Genomic DNA, 19,125 nt, shown 5'->3' on the forward strand with positions numbered 1-19,125 from the left:
CTCTTCGACGATATTTGAAGAACGTTTCTAGAATATTGTACAAAATAATTTTCTACAAAATTTATCGAAATAATTATACTCAATGAGAATTTGCACAAAATGCATCAATGTGCAACAATGAGTTTAATGCGATGCTATACACTTTTTTCGATGCCAATATGATTTATTTTAAAATTGTTGGCTCTAATATTTAAAATTGTACTTTTCCCGTTTCGGAAATAATATAAAAACAAATCCGGAAATATAATAAAAATTATATAATATTTGAACATTAAAAAATTGCGCAAATGTTAGATAAAATTTAGCTTAGATAAAGACCAACAATTTCGCGATATTTCTTGCCAATGATTTATCCGAGTGTCGGTTTAACATGAAAAAGGCACCATTTAATGATTACATTTGTCGGTTTTAGTAACCATAAATAACAACACTTACTGTAGCACGTTTACCACGGCGTCGAAATGCATAATGATGAATACGTCGCGCAATGTACGGAGCGAATATCTTCCGAATTACTGCACGTTGCTGAAAAGCATAATGATGATCACTGTCCGCAAACTGTTAACCGTGAGAGCAAAGCAAAGAGAACAACGCGGACGCTTTGTCATGGAGTAACGTCTAACACATTTTTCTAAATAAAATCATACATTGGAAATTAAAAATTGTAAATTGGAGACAGAAATTCTCGAACTTTTAAGACAAAGTAGTAAGCTAAGTTTGAGATTAATTGATTTATGGAATTTTAATCTTTAATTTGAAATCTTAATTTTCAAAGTCTGATATAAATCTGCGAAAATATAATATAAAAACAATTTTTGATAAAAAATTAAATTACAATTTTATACACTTGTGTTTTGTTTACATAACTTGCAAATGTAATACAAAAGTGTAGTACAAAGTGCAAGTGTAGTACAAAAATAATAATATAACAAAAATAATATATATATATAAAATATAATATTATCTGGAACAAACATTCCCGATGATGTCAAGTGTCTACTTCAACTGGGTGAACGTTTCAGCGCTCCGTACAATAAAAGAATTAAAGACAAATTAATAATGGATCATCTAAAATGCATTGAGTCTAATATTGAGAGACTGCCGGAGGATCAAAAGAATGACATAAGAAATAGATCTATCGTTATTCTTAAAGACCTTTATCACAAACCGTTTTTACATAACACCACGGAAAAATCAATCTTAAATTGGATGTCATCGACAAAAAATTTTTTAAAAGATCATTTAGACATTCTTTTTATGAATGCTGACAAGGGCAACATGACCGTGGCCATACACAAGAATACGTATCTTTACAAAATGAATTTGCTTCTCTCCGATGAGAGCACTTACGAGGTTGTGACTGTAGACCCGACAAGAAAGATTATTAATGGTCTTAAAACACACCTTAACAGATGGAGACAGAAAGGTTTCATTAGCAAATCTATATATTTGTCCTTACTATCCTCTGACGGCACCTTACCACGAGCATACGGACTTCCTAAAGTTCACAAAGATAACTGTCCGCTTCGAATCATTGTTTCATGTATTAATAGCCCGTTATATAAACTAGCCATGTTTCTACACAATGTTTTGCATAACAGTATCCCTAAACCTGACAGTCACATAAAAAATAGTTTTCAATTGATTGATATGTTAAAGGATAAGATAATTGATGATGATACGGACCTCGTGTCATTGGATGTTGTTTCTCTTTTCACCAATGTGCCTTCGGAATTGGCTATTGCAGGTATTGTTAACAGATGGCCAATTATTTCTAATAACACATTGTTTTCTATGGAGGAGTTCATCAGTGCCATAAGATTTGTTCTAAGTTCAACCTTTTTCATTTTTAATAACAAGATCTATAAACAGACCTTTGGAAGTCCAATGGGCTCCCCCCTCTCTCCTATTTTGGCTGACATCGTCATGACGGATCTTGAATTGAGAGCAATGGAAAATTTAGAATTCAGCTTACCGATTTATGTTAGATACGTTGATGACATTCTTACTATGGTTCCTAGAAGACATATTGAGGATGTCCTCAGATCTTTCAACTCCGTACACGATCGTCTGCGATTTACCGCAGAGATAGGGGGAGATAATATCAATTTCTTAGATATAACATTATATCGAGGCAACAATCAGTTTATGTTTAATTGGTATCGAAAACCTACTTTCTCTGGCAGATTTTTAAATTTCCACTCTCAACATCCGATATCACATAAGAGAGGTGTGCTAGTTGGCCTGATAGACAGGGTCTTGGGTTTGTCTCATCCACAATTTTATCAACAGAATTTTGTTCTCATTATTGACATTTTATTGAATAATGGTTATCCTTTACCTTTCATTTTTAACGGTATTAGAGAGAGAATAAAATATTACATATATAATAACAGACACTTATTGTTGGATAATGATGTCAATGATGAGGACAATAAACGTTTCTTTGTTCTTCCTTACGCTAACATTGTGTCAGAAAAAATTAAACATATTACAAAAAAATATAAATTCAGATTAGCACATACTATACCTAACAAACTGAATACTTTTATTAAGAGACATAAAGACATTGCAGAAAAAAACTCCCACAATGACATTGTCTATAAGATTTCATGTAATGACTGTAACGTGACTTATGTAGGACAGTCAAAAAGACAATTAAGAACTAGAGTCGATGAACACAGAAGTTCTGTCAGGAGAAGTCAAAATTCAGTCATTACGGAACATTGCAGTCGACTTAATCATAATTTTGATTGGGACGGTGCAGAGATCTGTGATATAGAGCATTCTTATAACAAAAGATTAATTTCTGAAATGATTTTCATCAAGAGACAGTCACATGGCATAAATGTTCAAAGTGATACGGATTTGTTACCAGCGTCATACAGTCATATCATTAGTTTACTATCCCCTCTTTAAATACCCCCCCCCCTTCTTGCTTCCTAACTTCCTACCTATCCTCCCCTTTTTGAATTTGCCGTTTGCTCAGAATAAGATTTGTGCTCGACCAAGTGAGACGTCTGACCTCTTAAATGTGCTCAACGAATTTAGAGGTTTAATTAAGTCTTTTAACGTCAATAATGACTAACAATCTGTATTTCGAGCTATCTTTATCAACGGACTGTATAAAACACTGACCATTAATTATGTTTTGAGATTTCATTCTGGTATGTAATTTATTTATTTTATTTTATTATCCGAAAATTCGACTTGATGATTTCATAATATTATATACTATTATATTTGTCATTAGATTTAAACTATTCTGAAGATGGTCAAAAATCATTGACCGAAACGTCAAATAAATATCACTTCATAAAAAAACTCTTGGCACGATCAACCAGCCTGACCCTTGATCTCCTATCTTTATTAAACAAGTTTTAATAATATAACATTGTAAAGTAATAAAATTGATCATTATTCAGCTGCAAGTTCATTGCAATTTTTCTAGCTTGTTTTTAATTTATAATGTCTATTTTTTTAATATCTTTTTAAATTACAATTTATACTTAAAAAAAAAGTGTTTTTTTATTTATATCTTAGCATTTTATTAGAATCTTTAAATAATGAAAAAAGAGAAAACATATCAATAAAATATGTACCAATAAATTAATAATGTTTCAGCAACACAGTTTTAACGAAATTTTTATAAATTATGCAAGAATCTAATTACAAGCTAAAAATAAATAAATTTATTGCATAGCATTTTTATGCATGTTAAAAAGTATAGAAGTAAAGGCTCATTTTCATATTTTTGTAATCAAAGTAGTAGTTGTATTTATCAGTATCAATAAACTCTGCAAATTATATACAATATCTCTATTATTTTATGTATAAGTAATAAAATATCTATTTCTTAAAAATTATTTGTTTATAGGATGTGTTGTAACATGTCTTACACGGAGTTTCTATTGCCACATAAATCGAGTATGTTACCGCGTCTTTTGATATTGATTGGATAGATTTGGCTGACGTATCAATATTTACATTGGAATGATAAACTAAGCGTCTTCCTTCTATCGCGCACTTTTCGGTAGAAAGACTCTTTGATAGAAAGAATCCTATTCAGTTATCAACGTCCTGTAAGTTGGAACGGACATAATGTCAGAAATTATTGTAACTACAGAAAACGTGTGGCAATATTACGTAAAGTTGTCGGATTTCGACGCAAGATGCAGGTTTTGCGGAGATAAATTTAGTTATGTGCGCGATACTCATTTCCAGAATACTCATATAAAAACAAAGCATAAAATAATATTTGATCACGAAAAAGCATCAGGACGACAAGAATGGCCATGGATATTTTTCAAATACGTGTACCGGCCTAATACATTCGGCGAATTACGTTCAGAATGTCTTTTGTGTGGTGTATATTTTTCATCCATTTCCTATCTTTAGTACATCATTTACGCGAGCATTCTTCGAAGAAAGAAGTGGAGGATTACGTATATCACGGTTGGTTTTGGAAATATTGTACAAAAATTTGTGATTTTAAGCTAAAGAGTAATGTTTCCCCAAAATGAATACTGTATTTCTTTGCAAACGAAATTAAGTGAACATACATCTGCACATTTGGACAAATTAGAAAATGCGCAAGAAACACACGACATAATTCCTTCGTTAAAATGCGCTTTTGATTCAAAAGTTACAGAAATTAAAAAAAACATGTGGGAATATTATAACAAAATTCAGGATTTTCAAATATTGTACATTGCAAATTTTGCCAGTATATTCTTACATGAATTCAAAAACCACCTACACTCTTTGTTGTCATATAAATAATAGGCATAAAGAAATTTCTAAATGGAAAACCGCACATAATGAACAAAAATATCCATTTGCATATTTTAAGTATTGTTTTCAATATATTCTGGATCAAGAGATAATATACTCAGAATGTTTAATTTGTCATGACGTTTTTTCATTTGATGAAGAATTTTCAAGAAATCACATAACAGACAAACATTCTGAAGCTATAGAACAATTCTCAACCAATGCATCATGGAACGATTGGGTATTTAAATATTATAATTAAAGTGGTGATATTGATAAGATGAAGTGTAATATTTATTACAATAACATAAGAATTGAAGGGTTGCTGCTGTTCTTAATTATACAATTAAAGTGCATTCGGATGAATTGCAGTAGAAAATGACGCAAAAATTGTGGCAGAATTTCATATATTTGCGGAATTTTCAAACAGGATGCCAATTTTGCAATTTTCAATCTTATTACATCAATACAACAAACTTTAATAAACACGTAAAAGAAAAGTATGAGGCAATAAATAATTACAAAAAAGCATACGGAGAAAGTTGGTCGTTCAAGTATTTCAAGTATTTTAACTCAACTACCCTAGAATGTTGGCTTTGTAATGTCAAATATCGGTCTAATCGTGAATATAATTTGAAAAGTCACTTATATGAGAATTATTTTTCTGAGAGACCGGATCACTTTATCGACTACGGCTGGGTATGGAATTACTGTACAAAAGTTGGTGATTTTGAGGTGGACTGTAGTCTTTGTCGTAACAAAATATCTTTTGACGTTGCGTTACGGTATTTCAGTCGTCACATTGAAGATCGACATCCGAACAAACTAACAAGTACACAGAGAACGTACGACATAGCTGGACCATCAGGAAGTCAACCAAACTAAAGAAAACAGGCAGTTGTAAACTTTATTGATAATATTGTTAATATCATTATATATAAATAATTTTGTACTTTTTTCTTATGGCGTTTAATTCACGCGTTAAACATGTAACGAGCAAAGCAAGTGCCGGACAATTTCCTTTTAATAAATATTTAAAAACGTTTATATAGGTTTATCCAGAGTTTAACAATGGAAGTGATAGTAACGGCGTTCAAGTAAAATCACAATCGGCGATAACGGTATTCTCTTGATTTTAATGATTTAAATAAAAGTAAACGAGAATAATTGTGTGTGCTTAACTATGAAAATAGATGTATTTGACAGAACGCATGCTGTAACAGATTGAAAACAATTTAAAAACATACAAAATTTTGTGTTATAATTGGTTACAGTATTTATTAATTTTTTATATTTTTAATTTATAATACAACCGTAATTTAATTACTTATCAGTTATATTCGATAATCAATTAGTTTTTTGTATGATAGAAGTTAATTTTTTGTTGGACTCGGCGATCAATGTGAACGGGCCTGACCGCACGAGCGGCACGTTTAGTACTTGCGACGGGTCAGCGACTGGAAGAGTCGTTTTTACTCCGTCGACAGGTCAACCGCTCGCTGGTTCCCTTGGTCAAGGAACTGAATCCCTTTTACCCGGGACGGAATTTGTGCATAATTTGAGCGGGAAGGGGTGAGGGGGTGACGAATGAGGAGGGTGTGGTTAAATGAAAAAGAACAAAATTTTAATTTGCTAATGGTTTAACATTTTAATTTGATTGAATTTTTAATTTTGATACAAATAAACTTAACCCTTAATCGCATGTGTGTGTTTATAATTTTGTTTGTGTATTTCCTACAATAGTGTGTGTGTGTGTATGTGTGAGTGTTTCATTCTTCCGGAGAGAGGACAGAGGAAATAATAAAATAAAGAGGAACAAACTGACTTACTCGTTGCAGAGTAGCCTCGGTTAGTGCTGAGTAGGTTCGGTGGTTTCAAATGGGCACCCTGCTGAGGGATGGTGCTGTATAGGCGTCGGACTCTTTTTTTTGTAAATGTGTGGGCACCCTGCTGCGGGATGGTGTTGTATAGACGATGGACCCTCTATTTGAGATGCACCGCTTGGTCACGGCAAAGTATCGATTGGTGACATTACTCGCGACTAGTTTTACCTTTTTAATTCGCGGCCCGAACTACTCAAAAAACGTTTCAAGAAACTAAGCAAAAACTGAAAAAAAAACTGCGTGAAGAACTATGTCTGGAGACGCCAGAACACGGGTTTTTATACCCTTTTCTTGGGATGGATCCATTTGGAAAATCTTAGGTTTTTGAGGCGGGGATCGAATAGGAATTAGTCTTGCAAGAAGATTTTTAGTGCGGAAGAGGATGGCGTCATTTTTAGCTAATAGGATTGGGTTTAGGTAATTAGCTTTCTTGAAATGGGGGTAGGAAGAAAGAGGCCCTAACGAATAAGGAGTAGCGTCGTTTCGGGTCCATATACGATGGGGGTAGGTTTTTGAGGTGGCGTAACCCGGTTGGTGTTAATTAGCATAGATGGGGTGCATCTCAGTGTCTTAAAGTCTGGGTGGGCGTAGTCTTTAGACCATACGATGGAATGATGGGTGGTTTATAGAGGTGCTTGCCCCGATTCCCGGCTTTCGGATTGGAGGGTTAAGAATCGGTATATAAGTTCGCATGGCCTTGGATCACTGATCTAATAAATTTGACAGTTCACGACTATCACGTGCTCTTGGAGTCGCGTAGAGAGTGCGACTAATGCATCTCGGTTTCCCAGACCTACTGAACACGTGCGCCGTATCAGGTGTAGCGCCTTCTCGGCGTGCGACTGCGGTTATTGCCCGATCGTTACTCGGTAAAACCCCTATCTATTAGCTACGGTTTCCGTAGGTGGAATCCAAGAATATAGCTAGCTGATGGCCAGTTTTTCTTTTTATCTCTTACTCTGAATGTCTGGAGTCGGCTAAAGACTCCAGCTACCGCAAAGTTTTGACTTTTACGATTTTTCTGACGACGATAGGCACGCTAAGCGGCCAAGGTAATTTGAAATATCCATGCCCCCCTTGCTATTTTTCTCTGTGAGAAGGCTCAAGCTTCTGGTGTCTCGTAAAAAAAAAAAACAGCTCTGGCGTTATAATATTCTTTAAGAGTTTTTGTTGGTCCCGCGTTTACTAGGTCTGGTATTTAATGAAAAGAAAAGAATCGTGAAGTCTGATCAGGACGTAACAATATATTTAGCTAATGTTATAATTATTTGCATGTTTATTCAGTTTCCGTCACATGAGTTTTGCTTATAGAAATGACACATATTTGAATGATTTGCGCGCATTTAATAATTTAAATTTATAATTGAAGAAAAACATTAAGTAGAAACGTAGGTAAATGGCATATGATAGTGTGATAAAAACTTTTATACTTATAAAATACACGTAAATAATTATTTAGCAAAATTATGTTTCATTTAATTATATTATGCTAACATTCAGTGCGCCCACAAAAAATTTATTTCTTAAATGTTAGGCTACAAAAAATACTAAATTTATTTCTGCACGTAATTTAATTTGTCATATCAAACAAATTTATTTCTAGAAATAATAGAATGGCATCGAGAGCCGTTGCAGGATGTCAGTGCTAAATTTTTAATTTATTTTCATAAAGAATTTTTAATAAATTTGTTTACAAGAGACAGTTAGATTGTACACCGATCTCATATCGAGATACCTAATGTGTACGAAATTATAAGTATATTGTTCTCATATATCGAGAAACATTAACTTACATATAGGAATTATTGGAGAGAAATTGGAGAGAAAGAAATTTATTTCTATTTTCTCTTGTATCAATATTTATTTAATTTTATGTAATAAAAAATTTCTACAATTATTCTAAGTTTCCAAATATTTAACATTTTTGCAATATAAAAATTATCTGTTATTTTTTTTTAATATTTCCACAGATACATTTTGCTTTGAAGTACTGCAAAAGTTAATATTTCAGAACTCATTTTCTATGCAACATATTTAATTATTATCTTTTATAGAAAATGCGGGATAGTCTTTTCGAATCTATTAAACGTTTTTTAATTTCATAAACCGCATTGTAAACATAAAAATTATTTGATTAAATTATTCGACTATAGACTACAATGACAATAGTACAGTGATAATTGTATTTCAATTACACAGATTTGCAAAAGAAAACATCTGTTTTCTAGTAAAGATGCGTTTAAGATAACCCTGTACAAAAAATTAACAAATATAGACGAATAAAATGTAAAAGTATATAATTAATAACAAAAGTTGAGAAAATCAATTTTGAAAAATTTGTTCTTTCTTTTTTACATGTTATTTTTGTAAACTTGCTAAAATACTTACAATAATGAGTTGCAGTTACGTCAAAGTTAAATATTCTTATCAAAGCACTCCAATATTAAATTGTAAAGTATATGTTACTTTGTCCATTAATCTAACTTATCCACTTTAAAGCAAAGAAAAAAGACAGAAAAGAAAGACATAATGATTCGTTATATTAATAGTATTCTTACATGTTTTTATTAAAAAATGATTAATTTGTGTACTTGTGTTACGGGTATCTCGCATGCGACTCGAAGCGAAGTGACAACGTTGAAAGCGTCGATAAACTGGTTTCAACAATTTATAAAAACAGCTTGAGGAATGCTGTAGAAAAATAGACCTGATTTCCATATACTTCCCCGATAAAAAATTAATAAATAAAACTTCCATTACTTTTTACCATCCAATAGATTAAAAATTTTTCAAAATATTTTCGGGAATGTTGCAAAATAAAACACATTGTGCATAATTTGTAACGAATTATAACAGTGGTGAACATTTGCAAGAAGCATGGAGCCAGCGACTGCGGAGTCGAGGTGCGAAATGTTTGATCAGCACATCACTGAAATGCAGGACGATGACCACTGTACACTACTGTAACTGCGAGAGCAATGCAAAGAGAGTGATACGCTCCAACCAATCGTTTCATATTCGCAAAGACAGACACTACTCGAAATTTTTTCTATTTAAAATTTAATGCGGACAAATACCCCCTTTCGAGTAAATAATATATATTTTTTATTTTCACGGAGCAAATTCTAATGAGTCACTCGCATACACCGAACTTTCCACGATCAAGGCTGTCTCAAGTCAGTGGTAACAGCTCGTGTTTACAGGCCGCATTTTATTATGATCAACAGCGGTTATCGAGATTCACGACGGCTCTTCTACGATTCTCAAAAACTGTTTCTAGAATACTCCACAAAATATTATTTATCAAAATAGTTAAACGCAATGAAATTTTGCATAAGATGCATCAAGTGTAACAACGATTTATTTGATTTGGTGTCTTTTTCGATACCGATGCTTTTTTATATCATAATGACTGGTTCACATAATCGGAATCGTAGGTTTCTTATTTTGGTCATAATATGAGGATTAATGCATAAATAGTATATAATATTCGTAAAAAAAGATGCAATTTTCTGTAAAAAGAGATTTTTCCGAAAAATAATCACAATACAAATTTTTAAATATAAATAAATAAAAATTTTTAAAACAATAAAAAGTTCTAAGAATTAGAAAAAGGTGAAGAGTAAGTTGACCGAGATTTAAGTTAATCTACGTTGGTGGAATCGGGCATTATTGATGCTTTTTTATATCAGAATTAATGATTCTAATAATCGTAATTGTAGTTATCTTGTTTCGATCCAAATACAAAGATTAATGCATATATAATATATAATATTCGTATAAAAAAATCATACAATATTTGTAAAAAAAAATTTTTTCGAAAAATGATCACAATAAAAATTTTCTTTAGTAAGCTATTCAAAAATGCAGGCGTAATTAAGTAAAAGTCAATATTTTTTATTTTTATCAATTTTTTATTATAAAATAGTAATATCGATATGTTTATGAGGATTCGTAATTATACAAAAAAATTATAATATTAAATCTTTTTTGCAAATATTATTTCTACATGTCAAAAAAAGAAAAAAAAATCATTACATATGCATCCAATTATAAAACCATTACATATGCAAATAAAATGCAACTTGTCAAAAATTTCAGACAAATGCACGGTCTTTGTTTCGTCCTTTCGTTTTATTGTATGTGTGATATTATAAATTATAAATTATAAATAACGTAATAAATTAACATTAACATCAATATATTGCACACAAACCTCATTGCGGAAAAGATGAAATAGCATAGATGAAGACAAATATTTCATTATTTTTCTTCAAATGTTTTATTCCATATTTTGTTTAAAACATTTTTCAAGTTAGATAATGAACAAATGAATAGATTGCAAATTAAAGAATAAAATTTGAATTTTCAGAACAAAATGTATTAAAATTGAAATTATATAATTGGTATGATTTTAATTTTTTGTAAATTTATTCTCTGAAGCATAATCTAATGTGAATCTCTGATGTGACTCATAATACAACAATATGCAATATCTTTCATGAGAAAGATTTATAATTTCATGCACTTTTGTTATGCTTGCGTCACTTGCAAGTGGAATGTAATGATAATATAACAATGTAAATTAATAAAATTGATTTGTTATTCCGTTCCAAGTTTATTCCAATTTTCTTAGCTTGTTTTTGATTTACGATGTTTGGTTACTTCAATTTCTTTTAAAATTGCAACTTATAATTAAAAAGTATTTTTATCTACTTCTATTTTTTCTACTTCTATTTTTACTTTATATCAAAAACTTTAAATGGCGAGAGAGGTAAAAAACTTATAAATAAAATATGTACAAATAAATTGATGATGTTTAAGCAGCAAACTTAACAAAATATTTTATAAATCATTAAGAAACTTCCAAGCTAAGATTATGATATTATATTCCATAATAAATTGAGACAATGTATTAAAAGATTCGGAAATAAATGCGCAATTTTATATTGCTATAATCAATGTAACAATTGTTTTTATCAGTAAATTCGGCCAACTACGCGTATTTCTTTGATTAGTATTATTTAATATCGCTACTATTTTATATAAGTAAATAATTAAATATATAATATTTTTTAAAACATTATTTATTTAATGGATACCTTGTAACACGTCCTACACAGCATTGTTATTATCATAAAAGTTGACGAATGAGATGCTACCGTATCTCCTGTTATTTATTAGATACGTTTAACTGACATATTAATATTTACATTGAAATGGAAAACTATACGTATTTCTTCGTCCTCCTGTACCGTACTCAGTTATCTGCGTCCTGTAAGTTGAAACGGACACAATGTCAGAAATTAAAGTAACGAAAGAAAACGTGTGGCAATATTGCGAGAAAGTGTCGGATTATCAAGCAAAATGCAGGATTTGCAGACAAAAATATATTTACGTCGATCCAAAATTTCGTGAACATACAAAAGATAGACATCCTGAAATATTCAAATACGAAGAAACATGTAAAGGACGACAAGAATGGCCATGGATATGCTTCAAGTACAACGATACTTCGACCTCACAATGTCTTCTCTGTCGTCAAAATTTTCAACCTGATTTTCAATCTTTAGCATCTCATCTACACCAGAAGCATTTTAACGAAGTGAAGAATTACGTACTTCACGCTTGGATATGGAAATATTTTAAGAAAAGTAGTGATTTCCAATTGAAATGTAACGAGTGTTCCGGCAAATATAGTATGATTCTCAAAAAGAATTTAAGTAATCATATAGTAATTAATCATTCGGAAGAATTAAGATATGCGCAAGAAACACGCGACGTAGTTCATTCCTCAATATCCGTTTGCAATTCAAAGGTTATTGAAGTTAAAGAAAACATGTGGGAATATTATTCAAAATTGCCGAATTTTCGAGCAAGATGCAAATCGCAAAATTGCACCTTTGAATGTCATTATATTTCTCATGTACTCCTTCTTGTGCACATAGACGAAAAGCATAAAGCAATCTTGGAATGGGAAAACGAACACATAGATCAAAAACCATGGATGTATTTTAAGTATTCGTTTGAATATATTTCCGATAAAAAGATACTATACTCAGAATGTCTCATATGTGATGAATTCTTTCTGGTTGATCGTGAATCTACAACGACACATATGTTACAGAAGCATTCTGAAGAAGAACTACGTAATTTTATAGATAATCCTTGGATGATGAAATATTTTATACAAAGTGATGACACTACAGAGTTCAAGTGTACTATTTGTTGCAAAAACATAACCATTAATATTAATTCTGTATTGTCTGATCATATAATTGAAAATCATCTGGAAAAATTGCACTTGAATATCTCAACAAAAAATAAGGAAAAACTGGACCAAAATTATACGTTGCAGGATTTTCAAGCAAAGTGCCGATTTTGCAACTTTCAATCTTGTTACGTCAATACAACAAACTTTACTGAACACGTAAAAAAAGAGCATGAAGAAACATACAATCATGAAGCAGCACACGAACACACATATCCATGGATGTACTTCACGTATTTTACTTCATATTACTTACAATGTCGTTGCTGTGATAAAGTTGTTGAGTGTATTTATGATTTTTTAACAACGCACTTGGACGATCATTCTTTTGAGTCTTTTCTTAACACATCATTTCGCAAGAGTGGCTGGGAAAGGAAATACTATACACAAAGTAGTGATTTTGAGGTGCAATGTAATATTTGTCGCAGCAAAATATCTCTTAACATTCCGTTATGGTATTTCGATCGTCACATTGCAACTACACATCCGAACAGGCTGACAAGTACACAGAGAACGCATGACATAGCTGGACCTTCAGGAAGCCAGCCAAACTGAAGAAAACAAGTAATAATTTGTTTTATTAATATTATTGTCAATATTTATGTGTATAATTAATATTTTTCAAATTGCATTTAATTTAATAAATATGTAGTGAAAAGAGCAATAACCAGACAATTTGTTTTTCATAAATATTAAATTCTTTACATAGGTTTATCCAGAGTTTAACAATGGGAGTGATAGTAACAGCGTTCAAGTAGGACTACAATCGACGAAAGCAATCCTGATTTAAGAAATCTAAAGTACACGAAAAAAATGACTTAATTCTGAAAATAGATGATTAAAAAAACACATGGTTTAAAAGGTCGATAACGATTTAAAAAGATTTGTTTTAAAACTTTTGTATTATAACATTATGTTATATCATTTATTAATTTTTTATTTCTTTGGTTAATAACACAATGATAATTTAATTACTTATTGGACAATCAATTAGTTCTTTTAATATTTACTGACATGTTTTTTCAATTATTCATTTTTAATATATTTGTATGGATTAAAACTACTTAAAGTAATTTTTAATCTTATGTTTGTTTAAAAATGTATAGTTATTTGAAGATTAAAAGATAAATTAACCTTAGTTAAGTTAATTAAGATAAAAGAAGTTAATTAAAAGATAGAAATAAAAGTGAGAATAATAGGAATAATAGTAAAAAAACTTAATAAAATGTTAATAAAATTAAACATATTATATATATAATGTAAGAATATATATAAATAGTGTGCGAATTCTTTAAAGTATTACAAACATCTAAAAAATTGTGCCATTTTATTATTTTTATATAATGCACATTTAAAAAATTTTTATATATTCAACTAAATAGCGTAATAATTGTTTGCATGTTTATTTAGTTCCCGTCACTTGAAATTTACTTATAGAAATGACACATATTTGGATGATTTGCGCGCATGTAATAATTTAAATTCATAATTAGAAAGATAATATTAAATAGAAACTTGGATGAATATTGGATAAATGCTAATATTCTGTACGCTGTTAAAAAAAATTTTTTTTTAATGTTAGACTACAAAGAATAATTTTATTTCCGTATATAATTTAATTTAAATTACGTACGTCATTTAAAATATATTTGTTTTTATTTTTTGTTGTGTTTTTTTTTTTTTCTTTAATTTTATGTAATTAAAAATTTTCTCAATTACTGTAAGTTTCGAATTATATAACATTTTTTGCAATATAAAAAAAATCTATGTTATTTTTTCTTCAATATTTCCAGTTATATTTCGCTTTAAAGTACTGCAAAGGTTAATTTTTCAGAAACTCACTTTCTGCGCAACATTTAATTATTTTCATTTATAAAAAATGTGGAATAGTATTTTCAGATCTATTAAACGCTTCTTAATTCAATAGACTGTTTCGTAAACATAAACATTACTTGATTATATTTCTCGATTATAGACGACAGTGATAGTATAATTGTATTTTGTTTATACAGATTTGCAAAAGATAAGATCTGTTTTCTAGAAGAGATCCGCGTAAGATTACACTGTAGATAAATTTAACAAATTTAGACAAATAAAATGTAAAAGTAAATAATTAATAGCGAAAGTCGAGAAAATCAATTTTGAAAAATTACACACTTTATTTTTTACCTGTTATTTTTGTAAACTTGCTGAAATGTTTTACAATGATGAGTTGCAGTTACGTTAAAGTTATATATTTTTATCAAAACGCTCCAATATTGAGATGTAAACTATATATGTTACTTTGTCTATTAATATAACTTATCCATTTTAAGACAAAGAAGAAAAAAAAGAAAAGGAAGACATAATAATTCATTATACTTATAATATTTTTACATATTTTTAATAAAAAATTATTAATTTATGTACTTGTTACGGGTATCTCGCACGCGACTTTCAAATGAAGTGACAATATCGAAGGCGTCGGCAAACTCGTTTTAATAATTTATGAAAAAAGCTGTTTGAGTAATACTATAGAGAAATAACCTGATTTTCATTTTTTTTTTCAAAACAAAAAATTAAGAAATAAAATTTCCATTACTTTGTTTTATACTATTCAATATTGCCAACTAAAATACATTTGTGCATAGTTAACGAATAATAATGACCGCAATGATGAACATTTTGCAAGATGCATGGAGCGAACGACTGCCGAGTCGAGGTGCGAAACGTTTGATCAGCATATCACTGAAATACAGGACAATGATTACTATACACCAGTGTAACTGCGAGAGTGTAAAAGCGAAGAAAGCAATACGCACTACATGATCGTAAAATTTTATTTTTGCGAAGACAAACACTTCTCGAAATTTTTTTAATTTAAAAGGAGGATGTTAAATAGGTCGATTTTGGCCCATGGTGTGGAACCAAAACTACAAATGGTTTCTTATAGATTTCATACCGTAGAATCACGTGGTAAAGTTTGTTTTCCTCTAGACAGCGGAGAAAGTACGAAAAAATTGAAATAAGACCATGAAAAATGCAATTTCTCGAGCTGGTTGAAGTTTGGAACATTCCTGGAGCAATTTTTAAAAAATGATTTGTCGCTCTTGTCCTTTTGCAGGGAGGAAGTTTCGAGACTAACAAACAAAGTACAAAAGAGACCGATCCGATACATGCGTTGAAAGACACCCTTAGCTTAGCGAGAATCATTTAAGTGATTTTGGGAGTAATTTTTCGGGTAAAAGGGTGTCTTCCGACGCATGTATCGGATGGTACTCTTTTGCATGTTGTATGAGGGCCTCAGAACTTTCTGTACGCCAAAGGAGAAGAGCGACAAGTTATTTTTTGCTAGGTGAGAATTTTTTAGGCACTCTGGGATGGTTTTTTGAGTATAAGGATGTCTTCCGACGCATGTATCGGATCGGTCTCTTTTGTATGTTATGTGAGAGCCTCAGAACTTCCTCTATGCAAAAAGAGAAAAGCAACAAATCATTTTTTTTAAATCGCTCCAGGAATGTTCCAAACTTCAACCGACTCGGGAAATTGCATTTTTTATAGCCTTTTTTCAATTTTTCCGTACTTTCCCCGCTGTCTAGAAGAAAACAAACTTTACCACGTGATTCTACGGTATGAAATCTATAAGAAACCATTTGTAGTGTTGGTTCCACACCATGGGTAAAAATCGACCTACATATATTTAACATCCTCCTTTAATACGGACAAGTAACTCATTTTGATGATATAATATATATTTTTTATTTTTACATAGCAAACTCTAATGAGTCGCCCACATACACCGAGCTTTCCAAGATCAAGGCTGTCTCAAGTCAATGTTATTAACTTATGTTTACAAGCCGCATTTTACGATAATCAACAGCGGTTGTTGAGATTCCCGACAGCTCTTTGACGATTCCTAAAGACAGTTTCTAAAATACTCCACAAAATAATATTTGTTAAAATAATTATACGCAATAAAATTTTGCACGAGATGCATCAAGTGTAACAATGATTTATTTAATTTGGTGTTTTTTTCGATACCGATGCTTTTTTATATCATAATGACTGGTTCACATAATCGGAATCCTAGGTTTCTTATTTTGGTCATAATATGAGGATTAATGCATAAATAGAATATAATATTCGTAAAAAAAGATGCAATTTTCTGTAAAAAGAGATTTTTCCGAAAAATAATCACAATAAAAATTTTTTTTAGTATGCTACCCAAAAGTGCAAGTGTAATTCAGTAAAAGCCAATATTTTTTATTTTTATAAATTTTTGATTATAATATAGTAATAAATGTATGTTAAATGGAATTTGTAATTATACAAAAAGTTCATAATATTAAATTTTGTTTGCAAATATTATTTTTTTATGTTAAGAAAAGGAAATTATATATCTATTATATGTAAATCTCAAATGCAACTTGTAAAAAATTTCGGACTAATGTACTGTCTTCGTCTCTTCTTTTTGTCCTATTGTATGTGTGATAATCGTTATAAATTAAAATTAACATCAATACCTTGCTCATAAACATGATTGCGGAAAAGATGGAATGGCATAGTTGGAAAGAAATATTTTCGCTATTTTTCTTCCAAATGTTTTATTCCATATCTAGTTCAAAACATTTTCGATGTTAAAAAATAAATTGTAAATAAAAAATAAAATTCGAATTTTCAGAACAAAGTACACCAAACTTTAGATTACATAATTGATACAATTTTGATTTTAATTTCATAAATTATTCTCTGAAGCATAGCCTGATGTAAATTGATAACACTACAACTCACAGAAATCTTTTATAAGAAGGTATTATAATTTCATGCACTTTTCTTGTGCTTGCATCACTTGCAAGTGTAATGCAGAAATAATAAAATATAACATTGTAAATTAATAAAATTGATCATTATTCAGCTGCAAGTTTATTGCAATTTTCTTAGCTTGTTTTTAATTTATAATATCTATTTATTTTAATATCTTTTTCAATTACAATTTATAATTTAAAAAAGGGTTTTTTTTTCTATCTTAACATTTTATCAAAATTTTTAAATAATGAGAAAAGATAAAACATATCAATAAAATATGTACCAATAAATTAATAATGTTTCAGCAACACAGTTTTAACGAAATTTTTATAAATTATTCAAAAATCTAATTACAAGTTAAGAATAAATAAATTTATTGCATAACATTTTTATACAACATGATAAAAAGTATAGAAGTAAATGCTCATTTTCATATTTTGGTCATCAAAATAGCAGTTGTATTTATCAATAAACTCTGCAAATTACGTACGATATCCCTATTATTTTATGTAAGTGGTAAAATATCTATTTCGTAAAAATTATTTGCTTATAAGATATGTTGTAACATGTCTTACACAAAGTTCTTATTGCCACATAAACCGAGTATGCCACCGCGTCTCTTGATATTGATTGGATAGATTTGGCTGACGTATCAATACTTACATTGAAATGATAAGCTATGCGACTTCCTTGTCTCTTCTATCGCGCACTTTTCAGTAGAAAGACTTTGATAGAAAGGATTTTATTCAGTTATCAGCCTCCTGTAAGTTGAAATGGACACAATGTCAATTAAAGTAATTACAGAAAACGTGTGGCAATATTATGTAAAGTTGTCGGATTTCAACGCAAAATGCAGGTTCTGCGGAGATAAATTTAGTTATGTGTTTGATTATCAATTCCGAGAAAGTTATATAAAAAAAAAACCATGAAATAATATTTCATCACGAAGAAGCACCAAAACGACAAGAATGGCCATGGAATTTTTTTCAAATGCGTGTATTTTTCAAATACGTACCGGCCTAATACATTCGGCGAATTACGTTCAGAATGTCTTTTGTGTGGTGTAAATATTTTATCTAATTTTCTATCTTTAGTACATCATTTACGCGAGCCATCTTTGAACAAAGAAGTGGAGGATTACGTATATCACGGTTGGTTTTGGAAATATTGTACAAAAATTTGTGATTTTAAACTAAAGAGTAATATGTTTCCCCAAAATAAATACTGTATTTCTTTGCAAACGAAATTAAGTGAACATACATCTGCACATTTGGACAAATTAGAAAATGCGCAAGAAACACACGACATAATTCCTTCGTTAAAATGCGCTTTTGATTCAAAAGTTACAGAAATTAAAAAAAACATGTGGGAATATTATAACAAAATTCAGGATTTTCAAATATTGTACATTGC

The 19,125-nt window shown here is 30.2% G+C and overlaps 2 protein-coding genes across 2 annotated transcripts; both read left to right on the forward strand.

The window, feature by feature from the left end:
- The first annotated feature begins 461 nt into the window (after positions 1-461).
- LOC136999028 (uncharacterized) lies at positions 462-2,092 on the forward strand. Its single transcript, XM_067352424.1, has 3 exons — positions 462-567; positions 1,154-1,747; positions 1,989-2,092. Exons 1-3 carry the CDS (start codon positions 462-464, stop codon positions 2,090-2,092), a joined length of 804 nt encoding a protein of 267 aa, XP_067208525.1.
- A 9,579-nt stretch (positions 2,093-11,671) lies between these two features.
- Positions 11,672-14,576, forward strand: LOC105677874 (uncharacterized). The gene is made up of 2 exons (XM_012376755.2): positions 11,672-13,491; positions 13,637-14,576. The coding sequence occupies exon 1, from the start codon at positions 11,953-11,955 to the stop codon at positions 13,480-13,482; it is 1,530 nt and encodes a 509-aa protein (XP_012232178.1). The 5' UTR covers positions 11,672-11,952; the 3' UTR covers positions 13,483-13,491; positions 13,637-14,576.
- The last annotated feature ends 4,549 nt before the right edge of the window (positions 14,577-19,125 follow it).

Source organism: Linepithema humile, chromosome 3, assembly GCF_040581485.1.
Source record: "Linepithema humile isolate Giens D197 chromosome 3, Lhum_UNIL_v1.0, whole genome shotgun sequence".
NCBI lineage: Eukaryota > Metazoa > Arthropoda > Insecta > Hymenoptera > Formicidae > Linepithema > Linepithema humile.

Coding starts and splice junctions, on each gene's coding strand:
- LOC136999028 (XM_067352424.1), top strand. CDS start 462: ATGCATAATGATGAATACGTCGCGCAATGTACGGAGCGAATATCTTCC. Junction 568..1,153: donor CTGTCCGCAAACTGTTAACC/GTGAGAGCAAAG, acceptor TTATTCTTAAAG/ACCTTTATCACAAACCGTTT. Junction 1,748..1,988: donor TTCGGAATTGGCTATTGCAG/GTATTGTTAACA, acceptor GATTTATGTTAG/ATACGTTGATGACATTCTTA.
- LOC105677874 (XM_012376755.2), top strand. CDS start 11,953: ATGTCAGAAATTAAAGTAACGAAAGAAAACGTGTGGCAATATTGCGAG.